Source organism: Lepidochelys kempii, chromosome 18, assembly GCF_965140265.1.
Source record: "Lepidochelys kempii isolate rLepKem1 chromosome 18, rLepKem1.hap2, whole genome shotgun sequence".
Classification (NCBI taxonomy): domain Eukaryota; kingdom Metazoa; phylum Chordata; order Testudines; family Cheloniidae; genus Lepidochelys; species Lepidochelys kempii.
In genome coordinates, this window is record NC_133273.1 from 8203097 (window position 1) to 8226491 (window position 23395).

The 23395-nt window shown below is 47.7% G+C and overlaps 1 protein-coding gene across 3 annotated transcripts in view; it reads right to left on the bottom strand.

Annotated features, from left to right (window-relative positions):
- The window catches only part of RCC2 (regulator of chromosome condensation 2), a 38359-nt gene that overhangs the window by 5497 nt on the left and 9467 nt on the right, over positions 1 to 23395 (bottom strand). For 2 of the 3 annotated variants that reach the window (XM_073316268.1, XM_073316269.1), the window contains 9 exons: positions 22171 to 22264; positions 13348 to 13491; positions 12449 to 12580; positions 10478 to 10566; positions 8743 to 8857; positions 6472 to 6638; positions 3895 to 4075; positions 3521 to 3626; positions 1105 to 1177 (listed from right to left, as the gene is read on the bottom strand). In XM_073316268.1, the coding sequence (XP_073172369.1) occupies positions 1105 to 1177; positions 3521 to 3626; positions 3895 to 4075; positions 6472 to 6638; positions 8743 to 8857; positions 10478 to 10566; positions 12449 to 12580; positions 13348 to 13491; positions 22171 to 22264 (1101 nt within the window). The remainder of the gene's footprint in view (positions 1 to 1104; positions 1178 to 3520; positions 3627 to 3894; positions 4076 to 6471; positions 6639 to 8742; positions 8858 to 10477; positions 10567 to 12448; positions 12581 to 13347; positions 13492 to 22170; positions 22265 to 23395) is intronic. The other variant, XM_073316270.1, reaches the window with a different exon arrangement.

Genomic DNA, 23395 nt, shown 5'->3' on the forward strand with positions numbered 1-23395 from the left:
CGAACCAAGAAGGCAGATATAGTCACCATACAAAAGTATAGCACGGGGGTGGCCAAATTTACTGGCCCCCCGAGCCACATACAACACTCTTCAGAAGTTTGAGAGCGTGGGCACACCTGCCGGGAGCTGGAGGTTGGGCATTCAACCCTGCTCCTGCTGCTGCTGAAGCCCCGAGCCCTGGCAGGTGTGCCCCACAGGGCTGAAGCCTCAAGACCCCCCTCCCCACTGGGCAGAAGCCCCTTCTGCACCACCCTGCTGCAAGGCAGAGGTCCTGAGCTTCCCCGCTCCCAGTCTGGTAGATGAAAATGGGGGGGGGCTCCGCGAGCCACACTTTAATGGTAAAAGAGCCGCATGTGGCTCGCAAGCTGCAATTCGGCCACCCCAGCATAGAGGAAGTAGTCAAACTATGATTTCCCTGGGAAAATGGTGCATATTAGATAGTTATGTCACACTACCCCAGCCCTCAAATAGCTCTTAAGGAATGAGATAGAAGGGCTGTTACATGGGCTCAAAAAAGTGGTGAGATAAAACATTCGATAATTAGACACAAGAAGTGCATTAGGGTGAAGCCAATTGCCTTCTAGAGGTTGTTAGGCACAAGGCAACGCTGAGTGTTTCCAGTTATTTGGGAAGCCAGTTCTCACTGAGATACAGAACTCACTTGGGTTTATGAGTTAAGTGCACCCACGCATCCCTCTCCTCCCCTTCTCTCCTGCACAACCTCCCTGCTTCCAGAAAAATTCACTTCGGAATATTTTGGTAATTTTCTCTGGGAGAATACTTGGCATAGTTGTGTGTGTAGGAGTGAGCAGAAAGGTACGTTTCTGTGTAGCACTTCATCTCTGTGTAAATTACCTATTATTGCATCTTCCAGGCTAACTTTTCAACATGTGCTACAGGAAAAAATTTTTCCCTTTAATAACTAAATTAAGGAGGACAGTGACCATATAAAAATACAACACCCCACTAATGTAGCGATCACAGGATTACAGCAGTCCACTTGTAATGCTGTTTCTCCCCATCTCTTTGCTTGCAATCTTATCTTCTCTGGTACCGGACCAGCCTGGCTAGGGTTTCTGTGCAAGTCCACAGCTGCCTTCTTACCAGTTCACCGAAGGTCGGAGATGGGCCCCAGCTGATTGTGCTCTCATCTGCAGCCACTATAATACTGCTCTTCCTGAAACAGGTACACAGGCTGTTACTGCTACACGATCTGCCTTCACGCCCGCCCCCCGGCAGCCCCATTTTTTCGTTTCCCATGCCAACTGGCTGCTTGGTACCAGAAGAGAATTTCCCCAAGTATTTTTGGATGCTTTCTTCCTCAGATGCAAACCCTGGTCCAGCTGTTTTCCAAAGTGCTGCAAGGCCTGATCCAGCTGCACCTGGCTTGGGTGGGTGGATCCTTGTGGAGCCCCACTGAAGTCAGAGGCCCGCCTCAAAATGGAGCCCCATAACTATTCATTCCCGAACGCAGCGTTTCTCAAACGTGGCCACCAGCGGAGTTTGTGTGTGGCCACGACAGCGTCCCAAGCATTGGCAGAGATTGGGGCAAAGCAGCGCCCCCTCCCTGCCCCGTCCAGCTCTTGCTCCTGAATAGCGGTTACCAAGGGCAGCGAGAAGCACTGCCTTAGTTTTGTGCTGGCCCTGCCAGCGGGGATCAGCGCCCTGCACCACCCAGCCTCTTCGGGGGCTCTGGGCAGCGCCTCTGGAGATGCACGGGGCCAGTGTGCACAGCGCTGGAGGTGGCTCGTCAGCTATGGCATTCGGTCCCAAGAACAGTCCCCTGGGCAGCTACCCTGCTCCCACCCGGCTGGGACATGAGGAGCCTGCAACTCTGCAGGTGGCAGGTGAGTTCCTGACCCGCCTTCCCTGGGCCAGGCTCTCACTGAAGGGCACGGGAAGCAGGGATAGAGAGCCGAGTTTGTCAGAGCCGCCACCAGCAAGAGTTGGTGGCCTAAATTTGTTGAGAGAAGCCCTGTAACATACTCAAGATAAAAACCTTTAACAGAAAATCAAGGAGAGGTTGAACAAACATTAGGTCTTAAAGAGATTCTCTTCCCATGTCTACTAATACTATGCTCCCACTCCAACAGAAGTCAGGCAAGTCAGAGATCGATGTTCATTTGAATGAACATCCATGTATCAGAAGTTGCTTGCTTTTTAGCGACAGAAGAACATGCAGGGGAATGCCTGGATCGAGAGAGTGGGGAAAGAAATCTTTAAGTCACAGTGTAAAGATTTACTCTCAAAGTTTGTAGGGCCCTTAGAGGTCACGTGCTAGGTTTCTTCATTGCAGCATAGTAAAATTAGTAACAGTATATTTACAGGGGGACTTTTCAAACAGATCCCGATGTTCCCCACTCTGAAGAGCTTGCAGTCACAGAGAGACAAGACAAAGATAGGTGTGTCGTGAGACAACAGGCCAGATAAGGGAGAGGGTGAAGAGGATAGGAGACCAAGGAGGAAGGATTCCTGGAGAAAGAGGGTTTTAAACAGGTGAGGAGGAGATAGAATCATTCTATTTCTCACGGACCTCTAATCAAATGCTCATGCTGCTCACAAACCTCCCATTAATACAAGCAGAAGCATCCTCTAAGCAACCTAGAAACACTGAACAGCACCCCCTCTTCCACACACACACAGGATTGCTGGAGAATGGATGAGATTTTAAGAATACACTGATTAAAACCTGTTTAATGATCACTTGATTTGAAGATTTGCCTGCGGTGTTGGAGCCTTGTTGGTCACAGCATATTAGAGAGACCAGGTGGGAGAGGTCATATCTTTACAGAGCCAACTTCTGTTGGGAGAGAAGCTCTGTGTAGCTCCAAAGCTGGTCTCTCTCACCAACAGAAGATGGCCCAATAAAAGACATTACCTCACCCACCTGGTCTCTCAAAGATTTGACAGTTTCTCCCCCACGCTCAACTGACTGCAGCAACCATACAACCCCCCACAAAACCCATCATCCCAACCCCAGAGCAGGAACTGGAAGGTCAGACATCCCATGATGGGTTCTCCACCCTTCCTCATGAATCTAAACAAAGACGTCGTCAGCTCCCTCCCAGCACAGGGCAAGGCAACAAGCCTTTTCTAGGAGGAGATAGTTGCACCCAGACATTCGTTTATCGTGGGCCATTTCCCTCCACCCTTGCTTTAACCAGGCCTCAGACCTCCCTTCCTTTTCTACTGCTATTAAGAATACTCACCCTATGTATCCAGCAGGTTTTCCCCTAGCACAGGGTCAAAAAGCAAGCAAACAAACAAACTCATCACCACTACCTGGATCCATCAAGCAGAGCTGGACCCAAGCCCTGGATAATCGAATCAGATCTCTGTGTCTGTAAATATAACTAGTCAGGAAGAGCCACTTCATGGGGCCAGATTCGCTGCTCCTACTATCAGCCCCTTCTGTCCTTGGATCTGCCAGCTAACAGCACTACTTCTACGATGTCATTCAGGCAAGCTGTGGGCAACGGTTCCCACCTCCTCATTTCTGGGGACAGGAGCGGTCACTTACCCACAGGCCAAGCTGCGGATTTTCCAGCCACAGAGGTCCTGCACAGCTTTGGGGTACATGGTTGACTCACGGGAGGTGTTTGTGGCTCCCCAGAAAAACAGGCCACCTGCAAAAGAGAGCAAACAAACCAACCAACATCAGACTCGGAGATATTCTCGGACACAGAAATCCATTCGAAATGCACAGACGCTATAACACATGCTGGTCAATCACTCCAGGTTTTGTTTTAAAGATACCGGGAAGATTCATAAGTGAGCTCTCCCTGAATGGAGACAAAGGCTGTCTATTGGAGCATGGCTCTCACAAGACAGACTTTGTGGGGAATGATGGCTTTATGCCAAGGCCCATCTGCAAAGAAAGACGGGGCAACTGACCTGTTTCGCTGACAGCAAAGGAGCAGGTGTAGCCAGCGTAGATCTGAGCTGCCCCACGGCCCGGGAAGTCAAAGAGCTTGACCAGCCGTGGCACCATCTCGTCCTTCTGCTCAGCATGGCCCAGCCGGCCGTAGCCACCAAAGCCCCAGGAGAACACACGCTTCTGGGAGTCTAAAACAAGCTGCAAAGGGACAGATGGTGACATGCAGTTGGGTTTAGACACAGGAAGATGTCTCCCCACCATGCAGCTATTTGCAGAATGGATTATTCGTTCTGCTCTACAGATCTTGGCAGACAACCAAATGCAGTTTATCAGAGGCATAAAGATAACCTGTGGCGAATTCTACACTGCAGGGGCTAAAACCACTGAGATGATGCATTTAATACAAGGACATTCCACTATTTTCTCTGCCAACTATTCCATTCTTCCCCTCTTATCTTAATTGTTGTTAAGTCACATGTCTTCCCACTCCTCTCCTGGAGTAATAAAGCCAGAAGCAAAAAGGGCTAGGTGTCTAGACAGCTGGGTAATTCCGTCAATTTCATACTCCAATATTGATTAAACTGGAGAAAGAGCAAACAAGCTGAGGACCCTGACACCTCCCCCAGGATTCCTGCTCAGAGCTTTTGTGCTGCTCTATACAGAGCTACTCAACAATGGGCCATAAAATCCCAGGGCTCTGCCTGGTGCATTTACACAACAATTAGAATTTAGCTGCCACCCAAGATGTGGCCTCCAGTACTAGAGGGGTTAAGTCACATGGCAGCTCTAGTCAGATAAAACGTCTCAGCAACAATAATTGCAAAAGACATTTATACTTCAGGCATTCTGTGGGTACACATGTATCTTTTCCTCCGTTATTTGCTTAACAAGTCCGTCTGTCTCTCAGCAAGCTATTACAGAGTGGATTTTCAGGTTTGGAGGGGGTTTATTATTTTTAATCTATGATTACGCATTTCAAACCACTAAATGGTAAGGATTCAAACGACTCAAATTGGATTAGGACACCTCCCACACAAAGTAAAAATCATAATCTGATTACACCAAGATTGGACTCAAACCCTAAGCAGGGCAGGGAGAAACAGAAGGTTTGTGCAAGCGACGGCCTATATTACAGATTAGCGTCAGCAGATTTAGCACATTTCCCATCCTTCCACTGTGTGAATTACCGATTCTAAGAAAAGGTGTCTGACTCCAACTATCCCTAGAGAAGTTTCAACATGTACCAAGACAAAGTTGTGATCAAACCTTTGTGCCATTGGCTAAAGCCTTGCAAATAGTCCACAGTCACGGGATTACAGCCTTAAGTCTGGAATGAACATACTTTTAGGGTAGGTCTGCACTTGGGAGCTGGGGATGGGACTCCTAGCTAGCACACCGAATGCAGAGCGTAGCTGCAGCAGGACAAACAGAAGAATGTGCCAGCAGCCCTGAGCATGTGCCGATCAGAGACCACAGGCACATACTGGAGTACTGTGTCCCGTTTTGGGCCCCACACTACAAGAAGGATGTGGAAAAATTGGAAAGCGTCCAGCGGAGGGCAACAAAAATGATTAGGGGACTGGAACACATGACTTTTGAGGAGAGGCTGAGGGAACTGGGATTGTTTAGTCTGCAGAAGAGAAGAATGAGGGGGGATTTGATAGCTGCTTTCAACTACCTAAAAGTGGGTTCCAAAGAGGATGGATCTAGACTGTTCTCAGTGGGAGCAGATGACAGGACAAGGAGTAATGGTCTCAAGTTGCAGTGTGGGAGGTTTAGGTTGGATATTAGGAAAAACTTTTTCACTAAGAGGGTGGTGAAACACTGGAATGCGTTACCTAGGGAGGTGGTGGAATCTCCTTCCTTAGATATTTTTAAGGTCAGGCTTGACCAAGCCCTGGCTGGGATGATTTAGTTGGGGTTGGTCCTGCTTTGAGCAGGGGGTGGGACTAGATGACCTCCTGAGGTCCCTTCCAGCCCTGAGATTCTAGGACTCTACGGTACTCAGGGCAGCCAGCTGCGCTGCCGTTCGCACTGCTGCAACTACACTATGTTTAACGCCCCAGCGCAATCAATCCCAGCTAGCAGGAGTAGGCCTCTTCAAGCTTGGAATAACACCCCAGGCCCGAGGGTCGGCATGCCCTTAGATAGAGCTCATGGAAAGGAGTGAAGAGAAAGCACCGAAGGCTTTAACACCTCGGAGGATAAACCTGAGGGAAGGTTTTCAACGAGGTCGAGTGCGACTTCTGGTTAGAGGTGGGACAAACCAAGATTCCGAACCCAAAACTCCTGGAACTCAGAAAATTCTTGGCCCGTGACCAGATCTGTTCAGAGCAGCTCTGTGCCTATTACTGAGAATCCAGCACGAACGAAAGTCATTTTTAGAGACTACGTAACTGCCAGTCACCGGGAGTGATTTAACTACATGTGGAAGGTACAGCGCATTGAGGGGGAACTCATCAAATCAATTTCTGTCAAATCCCAGCAGAATCCCAATGACTGAACACTGAGCAACGCTAGATAGGGAATCGGTTTCTTTAAGGAGCACTACTGCGGACAGTGCTTCAGACTGCCAGGTGAAATCCCAGCCTTACCGTGTGGTTAGCACCGCAGGCCACATCTCGCACGACCACGTTAGGGACAGGAAGGATCTGCCCATCTTTTGTCTTTTCGATGAAGATGGCAACGCGACGGGGCACCAGCTCACAGTCGTACTCTATCCTCTGAGCACGGGCGATGAACTTCCCATCGGAATTGTGTCCTGTTGTAGGGCAAAGACAGATGTGAAAAGGAACTCTGCGTGGCCGGTACCCTGGCCCACACCACTCAGTAACTCAGCAGGAACCCTCTTGAAGAGACATCCCATGACCCATGGGATAGGATCACCACTCTAAGTTACTACACTCATCAGGGTAACAGTTTCTTTGCTAACCTTTGACTCCCTCTGAAAAGGGAGGTATGGAATACTTCTCACTACATACAGACATTATTACATGTACTGCAGTAGCACCTAGGAGCCCTAGTCATGACCCGGGCCCCCATTGCGCTAAGCACAGTACAAACACAGAACAGAGCTCCCAAAAGCGCTTCCCCTCTCGTTAAGGGGAAAGGATTCCTTGCAGCTATTCCTGGAGCTTTTCCCATTTATAAAGGATTTCCACCTTATTTCCTCTACAGGCAATTTAATGTCATTTCCCATTTTGTCAGGAAACTGCACCTCCAGCACGTCATGGTATGTCTACACTGCGATAAAAAACCCACGGCACCAAGTCTCAGAGTCCAGGTCAACTGACTTGGGCTCATGGGGCTAAATCGGGGTGGGCAAACTTTTTGGCCTGAGGGCCACACCTGGATATGGAAATTGTTTGGCAGGCCATGAATGCACATTAAATTGGGGGTTGGGGTGTGGGAGGGGGTGAGGGCTCCAGCGGGGGGCTGCAGGCTCTGGGGTGGGGCTGGATATGAGGTGTTGGAGGTGCAAGAGGGTGCTCTGGGCTGGGATAGAGGGGTTTAGAGGGTGGGAGGGGGATCAGGGCTGGGGTGCGGGAGGAGGTCAGGGATGCAAGCTCCGGGCGGCGCTTTCCTCAAGCAGCTCCTGGAAGCAGCGGCTTGTCCCCTCTCCGGCTCCTATGCGGAGGTGCAGCCAGGAGGCTCTGTGTGCTGCCTGTCCACAGGCGCTGCCCTCGCAGCTCCCATTGGCCTCAGTTCCCAGCCAATGGGAGCTGCGGGGGCGGCGCTTGGGGCAGAGGCAGCATGTGGATCCCCCTGGCTACCCCTAGTATAGGAGCTGGAGAGGGGACATGCTGCTGCTTCCGGGAGCCGCATGGAGCCACGGCACGCACAGAGCGGGGCAAGCGCCTGACCCAGCTCCCTGGCTGGAGCGCCGGAGTGGGGCAAGCCTGGGACCCCGCTAGCTGGTGGGAGCTCGAGGGCCGGATTAAAACATCTGAAGAGCCGGATGCAGCCCCCGGGTTGTAGTTTGCCCACTCCTGGGCTCAACATTGTAGTGTAGACATTCAGGCTCAGGGTGCAGCCTGAGCTCTGAGACTCTTCCCCCACCCTGCTTGGGGCCTCAGAGCCTGGGATCCAGCCCAAGCATCTACACTGCAATTTTATAGCCCCGGAAGCCAGAGTCAGCAAACCTGGGCCAGCCACCGGTCTTTTTCTGCAGTGCAGACATACTCGCAGACCCTTCAAGCCTGCTCAGGAAATCCTCACCACCCTCCAAGAAGATGCACCCCGTGGCTGCATCAAAGCTTCTACTGCAGGAAAGCATGCGCACTCCCTGCTCTGTAGATCACAGCTACTAGACATTAACCAGACAAAGTACAGCTCATGCATAATTTAACACGCTGCCTGGATGCACAGTGGCATATTGTCAGCGCCACAGAAACGACAGACTACACAGTCTAGCAATCCAAATGATGGGGGTTTAATAGACACTCCAGGGGCAACAGCTTTCGTTTTGTTATAACAGCGCCGCCTTGCATTTCTCTCTCCCTTTCCATCAGGGGCTCTCCAAAGCACTTTACAAATATTGGCAAATTAAGCCTCACCACCCCCATGTGAGGCAGCGTAGAAGCACTCATTGTATACCTGGGGAAACCGAGGCATAGAAAGGAGAAGCATATTGGCCAATGTCATACAAACAGAGCAGAGAGAAGAGAAGCCAGATTGTAGGCTTTAAACACAAGGCCACCATCCCCTCTGGAAGGGGACTGAGATAAGATGTGCCTGGCCCCCCCCATTATTGTTTAGATTATATCAACATGCCAGTCTACAAAAAACTTGGTGGCTGTCTCAGGCTGGATTTTAAGTCAGCTGTCATTAAAACTAGATAGTCCTTTAAAAATAAACCACCATACCCAGCTGTCCATACTCAGGGCACCCAAAGGAATAGAGGTTTCCTTTGCAGTCCATGATCATGCTGAATTCAGCCCCACAGGCCATTTTGGTAATAGGTTGGCCGTTGTACATTATCTACAAAGGAAAAAGACAACAGTAGCATTTGGAAACAGATGAAACAGAGTAACTCAAGTGCCCCTTCTAGGCTGCCAGTGAGCACCGCCAGACTCACAGAGCAAATACATGGTTAGGCTTTCAAGGGGCACAATGTTGTTTTCTGACACACATGCAAATACCAGGCCCAACTTACCTAGGCAAATCAGGTATTTGCATGTACAGTGAAGCAGGACGTTTGCATACACCAAGTGGCTATGTTTAGTGTGTACCAATTTACACCCAAAATTGTGCAAACCTAACTGAAGAAACCTGGCCTGTCATTTGAATAACTGTCCCGATATTGGGGAAGAGGAAAAAGGGGGTTTGGGAAATGGTCAATTCGATAAGTAACCCACAGAAATATGAAGGGAGGAGAAAACAGGAACTGAGGGAGTGTCTACCCTGGAGTTGGGGGTGCAAGTTCTGGCTTGAGGAGACATCCCACGCTAGCGCTGATCAAGCCAGCATCTTAAAAACAGAAGTGCAGCCAGCTGGTGGGAGAGGCTAGCCACCTTGAATACAATCCCATCTGAGCTGTTAGGTACATTCTCCGGTGGCTAGGCTAGCCCCTCCTGCTGCTTGTGCCACGATGGCTACACTTGTATTTTAGCACTTCAGCTCCATCAGAGTTACAGTAGGTTATATCTACTCAGGTAAACTTCCACTCTGCCCTCAGCTGGATGTTCTCTTCACTTACTTCATGCACTGGGGCAATATTTTGCTACCCTTTGGCTCTTACGTCTTCAGCCCAGACCCATAAGAGAATGGATCCCAGTGATTATAAGGCAGCGGCAGGCTCTGTTTAATCTCCAAGCCGAGGTGCGAAAGCTCTCCTCCCTGATCCATTTTGCTTTCCAAGACAAGAATGGGAATGGCTAAGAAACAGGTAATCTCCTCCATGGGCGACCAATTTGACCATTGTTTTGACTTTGTGATATGAAAATCTGAGAGCCTGTCTATCAAAAATTCAATTTATGGTGGTCCAAAAACTCACATGGGATGCTCTGAGTCCCTAGCCACACCAGGGACCAATCTAGCAGCTGAGCTGTTTGAACACTGGATTGCCTGGCCATTGAGGGGAAACCAACATTTTTAAACCATGTTTAAAAGTTACGGGAGGATCTAGATGATCACTCTGGCCTCTTCTGGCTTTATAATTTATGTTCTAGACTACATAGGGAGCTAATCTAGAGCATGGCTTTAAAATGGTCTGGACTATCCACATTGGCCAGGTAAGCCATGTTAGCCAGTACCAATCTGACATCAGGTTTAAATTGACTCAGGTAACACTGTATAATCTTCAGTTTGGATGGGGCTTTTCCACTGGTCCAGCAAATAGCATCACATCATGTATTTTGTCTATTTATTTTCCAAGTCAGTAAATAACAAACAGAAGGAAATATAAGGCAGAATTTTTGTTCTGGCTGAAGATTCCATGTCTCCCCCGACCTTCGCTCCTCCTACTGGAACCAGGTCCAAACAATTTGGCTTTAAGGATCAATATGGCCCCAAAATGGTCACCAGTGCGGTAGCCAGGACGTGAGAAATTAAGGAACCTGTTGACTGACAGAGGAACCCAAAGAAGAGCGTTAGAAGTACCTGAGTGGGACTTGGAACTGCATCTGTCTGATTGCCGAGACCTAGCTGTCCCATCTTGTTCTCTCCAAACGCAAATACAGAGCCACTCTCTGGAACAAGAGGGAAACAAATGCAGGGGAAGGAGGAGGGGTGGCAGTTAAGGGAGAAGTTTAAACCTCCATGTTAATGCAGAGTTGCTGGAAAACCATTAACACAGAATGGAGATGGTCATTCCAATGCACCATGCTAAATTAAAGCATATTGCCCCATAACAAACATTACGGTTGTCTACAGAGGGACACTCAAGAAAGTTATTTAAAATTCACACCTTTAGTGACTTTGAATGTGGATTAGCTAAATCATATTAAACCCGTGTGGACACTCTTATTTGGAATTAACATGGCCTTAATTTGGTTTGTCTTAATTCCCTTCTAATGCCACTTTAATTTTGAATAAGAGCATCCACACAGCAGTTTAACAAATCCACTTTAAATTCACAGCTTTAGTTAATTTGGATTAACTTTCCTGGGTGCTTCTGTAGCATAGATGTATGCGGGAACTATGCTGGCATAGCTTTGTGGCCATAGATATGCTGGCCTAACCCTATAGTGTAGACACTGCCTACGCTGCCACACTGGGGTTTTCCTCCCATCAGTGCAGACACAACCTCCCCGAACAACAGTAGCTACGTCCACAGAAGCATTCTTCCATCAACACAGCTACATCTACTGTGCGGGGATCAGGTCACCAAATTCCGGACACAGGGATGGATTTTTCACAGCCCTGATCTACGTACTTATGTCAGCCTAACTTTTAAGTGAAGGCCAGGCCCCCACACAGATAAGCTTTAAGCCATCCAGAATCTTAGGTCTCCACTAGAAAGGCTTCAACAGTGCGGCTGAGTCACTGTAGCACGTAGACACTGACAACAGCGACGGAAGGGGCTGTTCGGTCACTGCAGCAAATCCACCTCTCCGCGGCAGTAGCTAGGCTGATGGAAGAACTATCGACCTAGCAGCATCTACACCGGGGCTAAAGTTGGCTTCATTACATGACACAGGGCATGAAACTTTTCTCAGCCTTGAGCAATGTAGTTAAGCAGATGTAACTTTGTAGTACAGCCCAGCCCAGAGAAGGAATGTATCACAGTAAGAGAAATTAGCAACAAGGCGGCATAATCACCATTTTATAGCACTGCTATTGAGATAGTCATCTGCAGGAGGGGCCATGCACAGGCGGCCATGCCTTACGCTCTAAATAGCAAGACGAAGGGCTTGTTTACATTTCACTGTGGTATGAAACGTAGAGCACGCTCATATGGGTCACTCTAATTGCCCCATGTAGACACCGCTGGCGTGAATTAAAAGGTACTAATGTAGTCCCACTTGAAACATTAATACGCACTAGGTATCGTTGTGCCAGCAGGGTCTACCATGGGCATTTAGAGCCCTCTACAATTCACACCCCCGTAGTCCAGACTGCGGCACCACGCAGACAAACCTCAAGTATCTTTTCCTTTCATGCCCAGTGACGGAAGTTTCAGAAGTGGAGTAAGACTGAGACCATTTTCAATAGCCTTCATATTCTTTAGGATCCCTTTGACCACAAGACCCTGCAGCACAGCTCTCGGCCAAGGACTCCCTTTGCATCCCTTCACAAGCCAAGGTGTCCGCTACCCACCAGGGACTGAATGTACTGCTTCCAAGACCCTATCCACTTCTGATGACCTAGGGCTAGGTGGCAGTGGGAGATGGAATCTTAAGGTGCTATCCTGGCCCCATTGAAGGTAATGCATGTGTTGTTTCAATGGGACTGGGATTTCACCCTTAAGTCTTTTGATCCCGAGGTGCTCTCTCTCTCTCATTCCCAGGTGCATTTCCTGAGGATCAGTATTTGATGCACCAGTTCCCTGTATGCCCCAGTATTCTGCAGGGTCCTGTAAGGAGATTGATAGCCCAAGCCCAATTCCTCTTTCCCAGCAGCCTCCCGTACCCGTCAGAGCGAGCGTGTGGTTCCGTCCACAAGCTGCTGATGCGATCACCTCGTTGCTGAGAACTTCAATGAGTTTTGGAGCCTCCACACGCTTGGTATCTCCATGCCCCAGCTGCCCTTTCTCGTTACGACCTAGAGAGAAGTGTGCACACAAACAACACGCATGAGCAGGTGATGACCTTTAAAATTAAAGAAGAACATACTACAGACTCCAATCCCTCTTCCTGCCCATTGCATTGTACCCCTTCTCAGTGTGACCAGGCCTCACACTAGGAGAAACAACCCTTTGAGCTTTATCTACTCCTCCATCCTTCCCAAGCAGAGCTTGCCTATTGTACGAGTTCCTAACCTGGGGATAGCAACATGTCTCAAAGGGGCGTGACCATACTTCCTTTCCTGATGGCTGCCTTGAAGCTTTGCCAGTTGAAGCGTGGGAGACATGATATGGAAAAGATGGAGAACTGCCGTTCTAATGCATCTGAACTAGTCTCCTCGGGATTCACAATATACAGCAAGGGGCAAGTCACCCACTAGCTGTCAAAGATCTAATCCGCCCCACTGAACTCCGTTTCAAGGGCAGCTCTTTGGACACACCAGGCAAGTTTGGTGCGCTTGGTGGAAGCTGGGAAAAGAGGCTAAATTATTTGACTCAAACACTTAACAGAAGAGTTTAGGGGAATGTACAAATTAGTTCTACATATCCCTTCAAAACTAGGGCAGAAGCCAGGCTGTTCCAGGAACTAGTTCTGAATGAGCCACGTTTTCAGCACTTCCGATACAGGCAGCTGATAATCTTAGGAGCCGTGCAGAGACCAATGCCTTCCTCTATGCCAGCAATATCTTTACTTGATTCATGATCTAAGGGTTACTGATCCACACTCTTTTTGCATACTACTCACCCCAGCTCCAGAGCTTCCCCTCTGTGGTGATGAGCAGACTATGAGCTGCACATGGTCCAGAAACCACAGTCCGTACCTGAATCCCTGAGAGACACCCATACCTGTGAGGCCCCCACAAGTTCTGGCCCAGGTTACGGTAAGCCACTGTAGAGAAAGCGGAATACAGACAAGTCTTACAAATAACATGAAGTCAACAGCAACTGCACTAAAATCATTTCTTAACAAGTCACTGTCCACACAGAAAACCCACTTAAATAGGAACAGGTTTGTGGATTCAGTTTTGTCCCAGAGTTTATCCAAAATTTAGGGTTATGCTGTGTAGTTCCTGCAGCTCACCTCATTCAGCTGATTCATGGTTATATTTTATGTACTTGCTATTGCAGAAATCCAAAATAGCTTCCAGCTGACCACTGACATCTTACGTTCATCTCAGTGTTCTGTCATGCTACAGGATAGTCTTGGTTGTCAACATGAGACAGGAAGAGGGAAAGGACCGCAGGAGATTTGTGACCTTTCAGAGTCATTAACGCCGCTAATTTCTATTGAGAGGGTAAGTACACCAAAAACCACCCAACAAAGCAACCCCAGCAATTACAGGCACCCTGACAAAGCGACAGAGCTAGAGAAAGAATGGGGGACCTCAGTGAGCCAATTAAAATCACTGTTGCGAATTACCCGCATCCTACTTAGGTGGCTTTGACCATACCACACAATGAGGCTTGAAAATAGTGAATGACAAATGACTTCAGGAGTCACTTGATCTTTCATGTCTTAATTCTCCCCATAAGTATAACGGGGCTGCAATACAGCATCTCTATCCAGGGATCTCAAAGCGCTTTGCAAACATCAGTGAGTTCAGCTTCACGGCACCCAGCTGGGTACCTACAGATTGTCCAATTTTACACATAAGGAACAAAGGGTTAAATCCTGCAACATATCAAGCACCCACTGACTTCAATGTTAGCTGAGGCATTCAGCACCAGGAATGAGAGCCTCTGACTGATGAAGTGCACTACCTACAAACTGAATTCTGATGGATACGCTCCACTCTATGCATATTAGATCTTGTTTGTTCTATCTATCTTCCTTTAAGCCTTTAGCCCTTCTTTGCCAATGATCTACCACCACAAAGCACTGTAGTTACGACACTGTATTATTTAGATTTACAGTAAGCTCATATCTTGGGCTCTAAACAATTTCATGCACTTTTAAATGCTTTGTCATTGTATTTTATTTTATTTTTTTAAAAAACACCTCCACCACATCACAGGGGTATGATGAGGCTTAATTCATTAGTTGAAAGCATTATAAGTGTGCAAAGCACTGCAGAACTTGCATTTTTTGTTGGGCTTCCTAGTCACAAACTCTGCAGTCTGTGTGTGAAATGTGACTGAGAATACCACAGAGGAGTTTGTTAGAGACTGGCAGTTGGCAAAAATGGCCGCTACCAATTATTATTATTGTTAATTGTGGCAATTTGGCAACAGAAAAGCTTCAAAAACAGACTCCAGCGAGAAACTGCTGAGCTTGAATTAATATGCAAACTAGATACCATGAACTTGGGTTTAAATAGAGCCTGGGAGTGGCTGCGTCATTACCAATATTGAATCTATTTCCCCACGCTAAGTATCCTCACACCTTCTTGTCAACTGTCTAAATGCGCCATCTTGATTATCACTATAAAAGTTTTTTTCTCCTGCTGATAATAGCTCATCTTAATTAATTAGCCTCTTACTCCACCTTTTCATGTTCTCTGTATCTATATATCTATCTTCTTACTATATGTTCCATTCTATGCATCCGATGAAGTGGGCGGTAGCCCATGAAAGCTGATGCTCAAATAAATTTGATGGTCTCTAAGGTGCCACAAGTACTCCTGTTCTCCTTGCAGATACAGACTAACACGGCTGCTACTCTGAAACCTGTAATTATTATGTCTGTCTGTTTTAGCTACAAACGTTGAATGATGAGGATGCTGTCCATACTTGCCCTGGATACTCTCAGAAAGAGGCACCTTGGTACATGTTATTTGCAGAGGATATTCGAAACTATCTTTCTCTTCACTGCATAGAAGAGGATATTGATGAATACAGAGATGTGCCGGAGAGACATTGGCTCAAAATTAACAGAGGAAAAACAGAATATATGATGTGTAATTTCAGTAATATGAACACTGAAGAATTATCCTTGAAACCAGATGGGCAGACAATACCAAAAATACAAAGTTTCAAGTATCTGGGATCCAGATTCTGGGAAAATGGGGAAACGGAGGACAAAATTAGAAGTAGGATAATAAAACCCAGCTCACATGGAGAGAGAGATGTGGTGTCGTATGTGACAGGAAGATACCAGTAAGATTAAAGGGAAAGTCTAAAAAACGGTGGTCCATCCAGTTTTAAATGTCTGGCTGATACACATAGCTATATACTGACAACATTCAAAGGCTGTTAAAAATCAAATGGTGTTTCACAAATACCAAATACTCAGTGTTACGCAACAGAAGAAACATGAGCAAACAATCTGTTCCACAAGAAGTTAAGATGGATAAATGGTGTAAACAAGAAAGACCACGGGAGGAACGTGCATCGTAGAGATGTGCTCAAAGTAACAGTGAAAAAAATGAGGGAATGCAGGCTCAGATGGTTTGGACAGGTAAAGTGCATTCCTAATAACATGTAGCTATGAGAGTCCCACAGATCAAGATTGAAGGAAAAAAGAAAGAGGCCGACAAGAATAAGTGGTGGGATACCGTAAGGGACCACACTAGCACTAGAGGATATGCCACTGAACAGAGCACTTTGGAGGGAGAGGACTCAGAGCGGACTGGATTAATGCAAAGAAGCTGAATGACTGACAGATTACTGAGGTAAGCACTTTCCCCCATTTTAATTATTTGAGGAATCATCTCTATTTCAAGATGCCGTTTACCACGGGGGTAGTGAAACTAGACATACGCAGCAATGGCCAGCGGGTTCCAAACGTGGAGAAGAGAAACAACAGGAGTGGTTTGTACATGCTTATCTCGGATGACAGAAATCAAGCAGGACTGGTCTATTTTACACCATTTAAAAAGGGTGTATCTGCTAACAACTCTGGAATGCAGTTTAACTGTGGTTTTTAATTCCCTCTGGTATGGCTTACATCTGTCAGTGTCTACTGAATTGCACTAACTGTTCTGACTAACTGGGATGGAGGATGTCTGTTCATTGCTGCCCTCGAAATTTACAAAGCCAACTAGTGCATTTAACTACACAACTCCCGTTAAACTTGGTGGGAGCTGCGTGCCCAAATCGCCTAACTTAGTGGTTCTCAACCTTTTTGAGCTCAGGACCCATTTGTAAATGGTTATGGCCTGTCGCAACTGAGTAAATAGTCTCGGGAGGAGAGGCCCTGGGGTGGTTTTTGGCAGATCCTGCCCGGCACTCACCCCATAGTGGTGGCTCCTGTGCTGTGGGGCTGGCTGGACTTGGCTCTCTGCTCCGGGTGTTGCAACCTCTGGGGTTGTAGCACCGCTCAAGTTTGGCCCCCTTGGTGACCTGGCTCATGGGGTTGCAGTGCCACTCACTCAAATTTGACCTACCCAGATTCCATCATCAGGACAGCTGGGCCAAACCCAAGTGGCACTTGGACCCCAGGGGCTGCATTGCCTGGAGCAGGGAGGCGAGCCCAGCCACCCTCATGGGACAGGGGCCAAAGGAGCTGCCAAGCGACCCTGGGAAACATTCTGGAGACCCGATTTTGGGTCCCAACCCACGGGTGGAGAAACCCTGCCCTAACTGACTTTGAACATCTCAACCGGTCTCAGCTCGGAGGCTCTAGAGACAGTACAATAGTCAAAATGATAACAAAAGATTTAGAATCAAGGTAGCATGGTCCAGATGGAGAAGCATTAGACTAGGACCTAAGGAGATCTGGGTTCCATTGTTAGCTCTGACGCTGATGTGCTGCGTGAGATTACTGGTTCTGTGGATGAAGGGAAAGCAGTGGATGTATTGTTTCTTGACTTTAGCAAAGCTTTTGACATGGTCTCCCATAGTATTCTTGTCAGCAAGTTAAGGAAGTATGGGCTGGATGAATGCACCATAAGGTGGGTAGAAAGCTGGCTAAATTGTCGGGCTCAACGGGTAGTGATCAATGGCTCCATGTCTAGTTGGCAGCCGGTATCAAGTGGAGTGCCCCAGGGGTCGGTCCTGGGGCCGGTTTTATTCAATATCTTCATAAATGATCTGGAGGATGGTGTGGATTGCACTCTCAGCAAATTTGCGGATGATACTAAACTGGGAGGAGTGGTAGATACGCTGGAGGGGAGGGATAGGATACAGAAGGACCTAGACCAATTGGAAGATTGGGCCAAAAGGAATCTGATGAGGTTCAATAAGGATAAGTGCAGGGTCCTGCACTTAGGACGGAAGAACCCAATGCACAGCTACAGACTAGGGACCGAATGGCTAGGCAGCAGTTCTGCAGAAAAGGACCTAGGGGTGACAGTGGACGAGAAGCTGGATATGAGTCAGCAGTGTGCCCTTGTTGCCAAGAAGGCCAATGGCATTTTGGGATGTATAAGTAGGGGCATAGCGAGCAGATTGAGGGACGTGATCGTTCCCCTCTATTCGACATTGGTGAGGCCTCATCTGGAGTACTGTGTCCAGTTTTGGGCCCCACACTTCAAGAAGGATGTGGATAAATTGGAGAGAGTCCAGCGAAGGGCAACAAAAATGATTAGGGGACTGGAACACATGAGTTATGAGGAGAGGCTGAGGGAGCTGGGATTGTTTAGCCTGCAGAAGAGAAGAATGAGGGGGGATTTGATAGCTGCTTTCAACTACCTGAAAGGGGGTTCCAAAGAGGATGGCTCTAGACTGTTCTCAATGGTAGCAGATGACAGAACGAGGAGTAATGGTCTCAAGTTGCAGTGGGGGAGGTTTAGATTGGATATTAGGAAAAACTTTTTCACTAAGAGGGTGGTGAAACACTGGAATGCGTTACCTAGGGAGGTGGTAGAATCTCCTTCCTTAGAGGTTTTTAAGGTCAGGCTTGACAAAGCCCTGGCTGGGATGATTTAACTGGGAATTGGTCCTGCTTTGAGCAGGGGGTTGGACTAGATGACCTTCTGGGGTCCCTTCCAACCCTGATATTCTATGATTCTATGATTTGGGCAAGTGTTGCTTCACCTCCCTCTGCCCCATTTCCCTTTCCATCCTTTGTCTGACTCCTCCATTTAGACTGTACGCTCTTCACAGCAGAGATGTCTCGTACTAGGTGTCTGTACAGCACATAGCAAAACTGGGATGTGATCTTGGCTGGATCCCCTAGGCACTACCATGGAGATCAACAACAACAACAGAAAGTTATGCTGATTTTACTCAGTCCAACCGTCTGACTCCACAGGGTAAGAATCACTTGTTACCAGGAATCAATGGCAAGAAAAGTTACACTGCGTACAGAGTGCTGGACTGGGACTCAGGAGAACCCAGGTCTTATTCCTGACTCTTCCGTTGACTTGCTGGGTGGCCTTGGGCAGGTCACTTCCCCTCCCCCCACTCTCTGTGCCTCAGTTTCCCCATCTGTAAAATGGGGATAATGATCCCGATCTCCTTTGTAAAGGACTTTGAGGTACATAGATGAGACATGCTAGATAAAAGCGAGGTATTGTTAATATTATAAATGATTAGCAACAATTGTCATGTTTGAGCCTACTGGAGGCAGCCACCTCGCTGAAAGGTGCCATCATGTGACCTTGGCTTTGCAGATCCCTACACTCCAAAGACTATAAACCCATTTTGATGTTCATTTAGCAGTCTGAAAAATCAGTCGTTTGTTTGAATAGCAGAGTTCTGACGGTTTGGCAAGCCATTATTGGAAGGTCTAACCCACAGGGCTCTCCACGCCGTTAGCATCACTGAACATCAGCAGGATCTAGCTATTCTGGGGCACTTTATGGCCCCTGTTATCACAGTATCTGAGTGCATCCCAACCTTTAACGCATGTATCCTCACAACCCCATCCCCCACATGAGGAAGGGCAGGGCTTTTATCCCCATTGTACAGACACAGAACTGAGGCCCGGAGAGATTAAGTGACTTGCCTAAGGTGTCACAGGAAGTCTGTGGCACAGCAGAGGTCTCTCAAGCCCTAGGCTAGTGCTCTAAACACTGCATCATCCTCCTCTGATGGCAGTCTTCAGTCCAAGGTTCAGAAATGCTAACTAATTACAGATTTTAAAAAATCCAAACATTTCCTAATTTTCCAGAGCAAGAAATGCTTTTTCCTTTGAACATCTAGACTACTGAGCTGAGCACAATAGGTGCAGTTTGCCTTTAAGTGAGAGGCCAAACAAAGAGCTCACTGTGAGTACAGACAAGGAGGCAACCTCCTGATAACAGACAGGCTATGAGTTCTCAAGGTCAGTGGAGAAGGTGCCTTTGTCCTTCATTCTCACAGGATACTGAGAGCCCAATTCCACAAGTAAGCCTTTAAAGAGAATATTTCAATGAATGCCTGGTCTGATATTCAGAAGTGCTAAACAACTCTGGAAATCAGGCCATCAGTACATATATTGGATCCTGGTGTTGTCTTTCATAGAAAGCATGACCTCTTCCACATCTCTACAAGGTTACATAATTACGTTAAACATTTTATAATGAAGAAAAGCACACATTTTTCCCCCACAGCACTTTTTGTAACATTTTAGAAAACAAGTTTTCCCCCAGATGGTCAAATCAGGGCAAGTCCTCAACCATTGTTTCTTAGTCTAATCACCTTGCTGTTGTTGCATTCCTATCATTTCACGCCCCAAACAACTCTAAGTACCAGAAATATTTTAAGCTCTTGTTCATCACCTGTTCTTCTTTCCTAAGGCATGCTGATAAGTGATCCACATGGCTAGATACAGACAACATTCAGAGGCTGTTATAAATCAAAGGGTGTTTTACAAATAAGTGGCCATTGATCTGCTATGCTGCAATTTCTTGCAGCAGCAGTGCCTCAAATACAGACACCTAGAATTCAATAACTTCACATGAAGCAGCAAGAAGCCATATGCCTCACAGGAGCCCTCTAAGTCATCTAACCACAATAACAGAGAGAGCTGCCCAGCAAAGCACCGACGTCGTAGATTTGGCTTCAAACGGCTCTCTGGCTAGATTCCGACCATGGACATGAATTTTTGGAGCGTTGCAAAAGTCAACAGGAGTGCCTGTCCCCCTAGGAGCTTTACAGGATGCAGGGATTCCCGTATCCAACAGGAGGATCAGACCCACTTGTTGCTGGCTGAGAATAGGCACATTGCACGGACTGGAGAAAGAGGAAGCAAACTCACTCCTCGACCAGCCCTTGTTCAGAATGTTTAGGACTTCAAATGTTTCCACTCCGCATTGCCCCACATGCTGCCATTGAAAGCAAAAGGCACATTAATGCAGGGCTGTGTTCCAGGAGCTTTGGCCTAACTTTCCAACAAGTGCCGGAGTGAAAGCTGTCTGGCATCCATGAAATATTCTAGATTGCTTAAGTTTCCTGTAAGCTGCATGGCCGCGCAGCAGCCTATGAGCGCCGTGAACCCGCTCAGGGACCGGCCAGGGAAGGGAAGCCCCACCCCCAAGCTAGCCCAGCCACCAACCTGCGCTGGCCTGCCCCCCCCGAAGATGCGGCCTGGACCTACTGGGGCCGGGCGAGGGGCGCCTATCCTGCAGCCCCAGCCCAGGTGCTGCTACAAGGAGAGAGAGCCCCCTTCTGCACCCCAAACCCCTCATCCCCAGCCCCATCCTAGAAGCTGCACCCCCAGCCGGAGCCCTCACCCCCTGCACCCCAATCCCCTGCCTCGCTGCTATGGGGAGAGTCCTCTCTCCCCACCATAGCCCCAAAGCACCCTCCTGCACCCCAAACCTCTCATCCTCAGCCCCACCCCAGAGCCTGCACCCCCAGCTGGAGCCCTCACACCCCTGCACCCCAACCCTCTTCCCCAGCCCTGAGCCCCATCCCACACTCCGAACCCCTTGACCCCACCCCCACCACATGAATTTTGTTATGTGCTCCACTCTGAAGGGGACACGTCACACTTCACCTCCATATTGGTGCACATAACAAAATTCATTCCGCACATGGGTGGGAAAATTTAGAGGAAGCACTGTAGGCCGCCAACCTCACAGATACCACAGATGTTAAGCTACTGTCACTGTGTCTTCGGCAGAGACGCTTGTATGAGTCTGTATGGTTGAACTTGTCAAAAATCAGACCAGGAGATCTCCAAGGAAGGGATGCCGGTGGCACGCTTCCCTCTGAGCTGGCACTGAACAAATACCCCAAACATGGTACAATGGGGGAAATGTACTGGTCCTGGCGCCCCCTTTCAGATGAGACAACATTGTGAGGATGTCTACTGCTGGTGATTAACGATCTCATTGCACTCCGACAGTTTGACAGTAGGCAGATTCTAGCTTGGACAATGCCTTACTGCAAACCACAATTCTTTCAGACACTGCTTTGGTATTTTAATTCCTTTGCAGGTCATTTGGCTATCCCAAGAATGTCAGTTTTAAGACTGCATCTTCCTCCTTTCAAAGGGCTTAGTCCTGACTATGTAAAAGATTTTCAGAGCATGACTGACTGTTTTTGGTATGGGGACAGTAGAAAGAGAGACAAGCAACAGACATCAGGCTTGTCGCCTAAAGGGTATGTCTACACTGCAATCAGGAGGAGACACTGCAGATCAGCTATGCTTACACCAGCTGCAATCACACCTCCTGATTGCAGTGCAGACATATCGTTAATACGGTCATTTTATCCACAATCGGCCACTCAGACACATATGTTGCTTAGCTTCTCCTACCTTGCTGTTTCGGCACTTCTTTACGGCCAATCAGGTCCCAGTTGGTTGCTCCAAATATCAGAAGCTGCCCCTTGCACTTGGACCCTTCGAGTTTCTGCCAGGTGTAAAGAGAAACAATCAGGTGAGCAGACAGGAAAGGCAAATAGGAATTGCAACTGTTCTGCAATTACCTCAGCATACAGAGAGAGCAGGTGGCAAGAAATCAAACAGTTTGTTAGTATTGCTACCGTTCATTTAGATGCTCCGGGCAATCGTGGAGTGTTTTATTGCACGAAATAGCATGGCGGCCTGTAGCAGGGCAGTTATACCTATGGTTTATTTTTAGACTGATTTTGCTTTTTCAAAATCTGGTGAAGATTCATACCAAATGCATTGCAGCAACTAACGATCAGTACAGGTATTTGCAAGTTACATTCATAGTACCGAGAGAGGATAAACTCCAATAAAACTGGCCTATAGTTTAAAAAAAAAAAAAAAAACCCTAAAACTGGATGGCCATTAGAAAGGTCCTGGCTAGAGACAGGATGTAACACTTTGTACTGTACATATTAGCTCCTTAAGGCTGAAGATTTCAATTGTTCAGGGAGTTGAGTCAAATACACCATGCACAGGATTCAAACCTTCATTAACATCAGGGACCTTTTCCCTTCACCCCCACTTTATTCTGGCAGCCCACTGCATCTTAGCCCTTATTCTCCCAAAGCGAGGCCCACCACTGTGACCATCATCCTACAAGTCATAGAATCATAAAATATCACGGTTGGAAGGGACCTCAGGAGGTCATCTAGTCCAACCCCCTGCTCAAAGCAGGACCAATCCCCAATTAAATCATCCCAGCCAGGGCTTTGTCAAGCCTGACCTTTAAAACTTCTAAGGAAGGAGATTCTACCACCTCCCTAGGTAACGCATTCCAGTGTTTCACCACCTTCCTAGTGAAAAAGTTTTTCCTAATATCCAACCTAAACCTCCCCCACTGCAACTTGAGACCATTACTCCTTGTCCTGTCATCTTCTACCACTGAGAATAGTCTAGAACCATCTTCTCTGGAACCACCTCTCAGGTAGTTGAAAGCAGCTATCAAATCCCCCCTCATTCTTCTCTTCTGCAGACTAAACAATCCCAGTTCCCTCAGCCTCTCCTCATAAGTCATGTGTTCCAGACCCCTAATCATCTTTGTTGCCCTTCGCTGGACTCTCTCCAATTTTTCCACATCCTTCTTGTAATG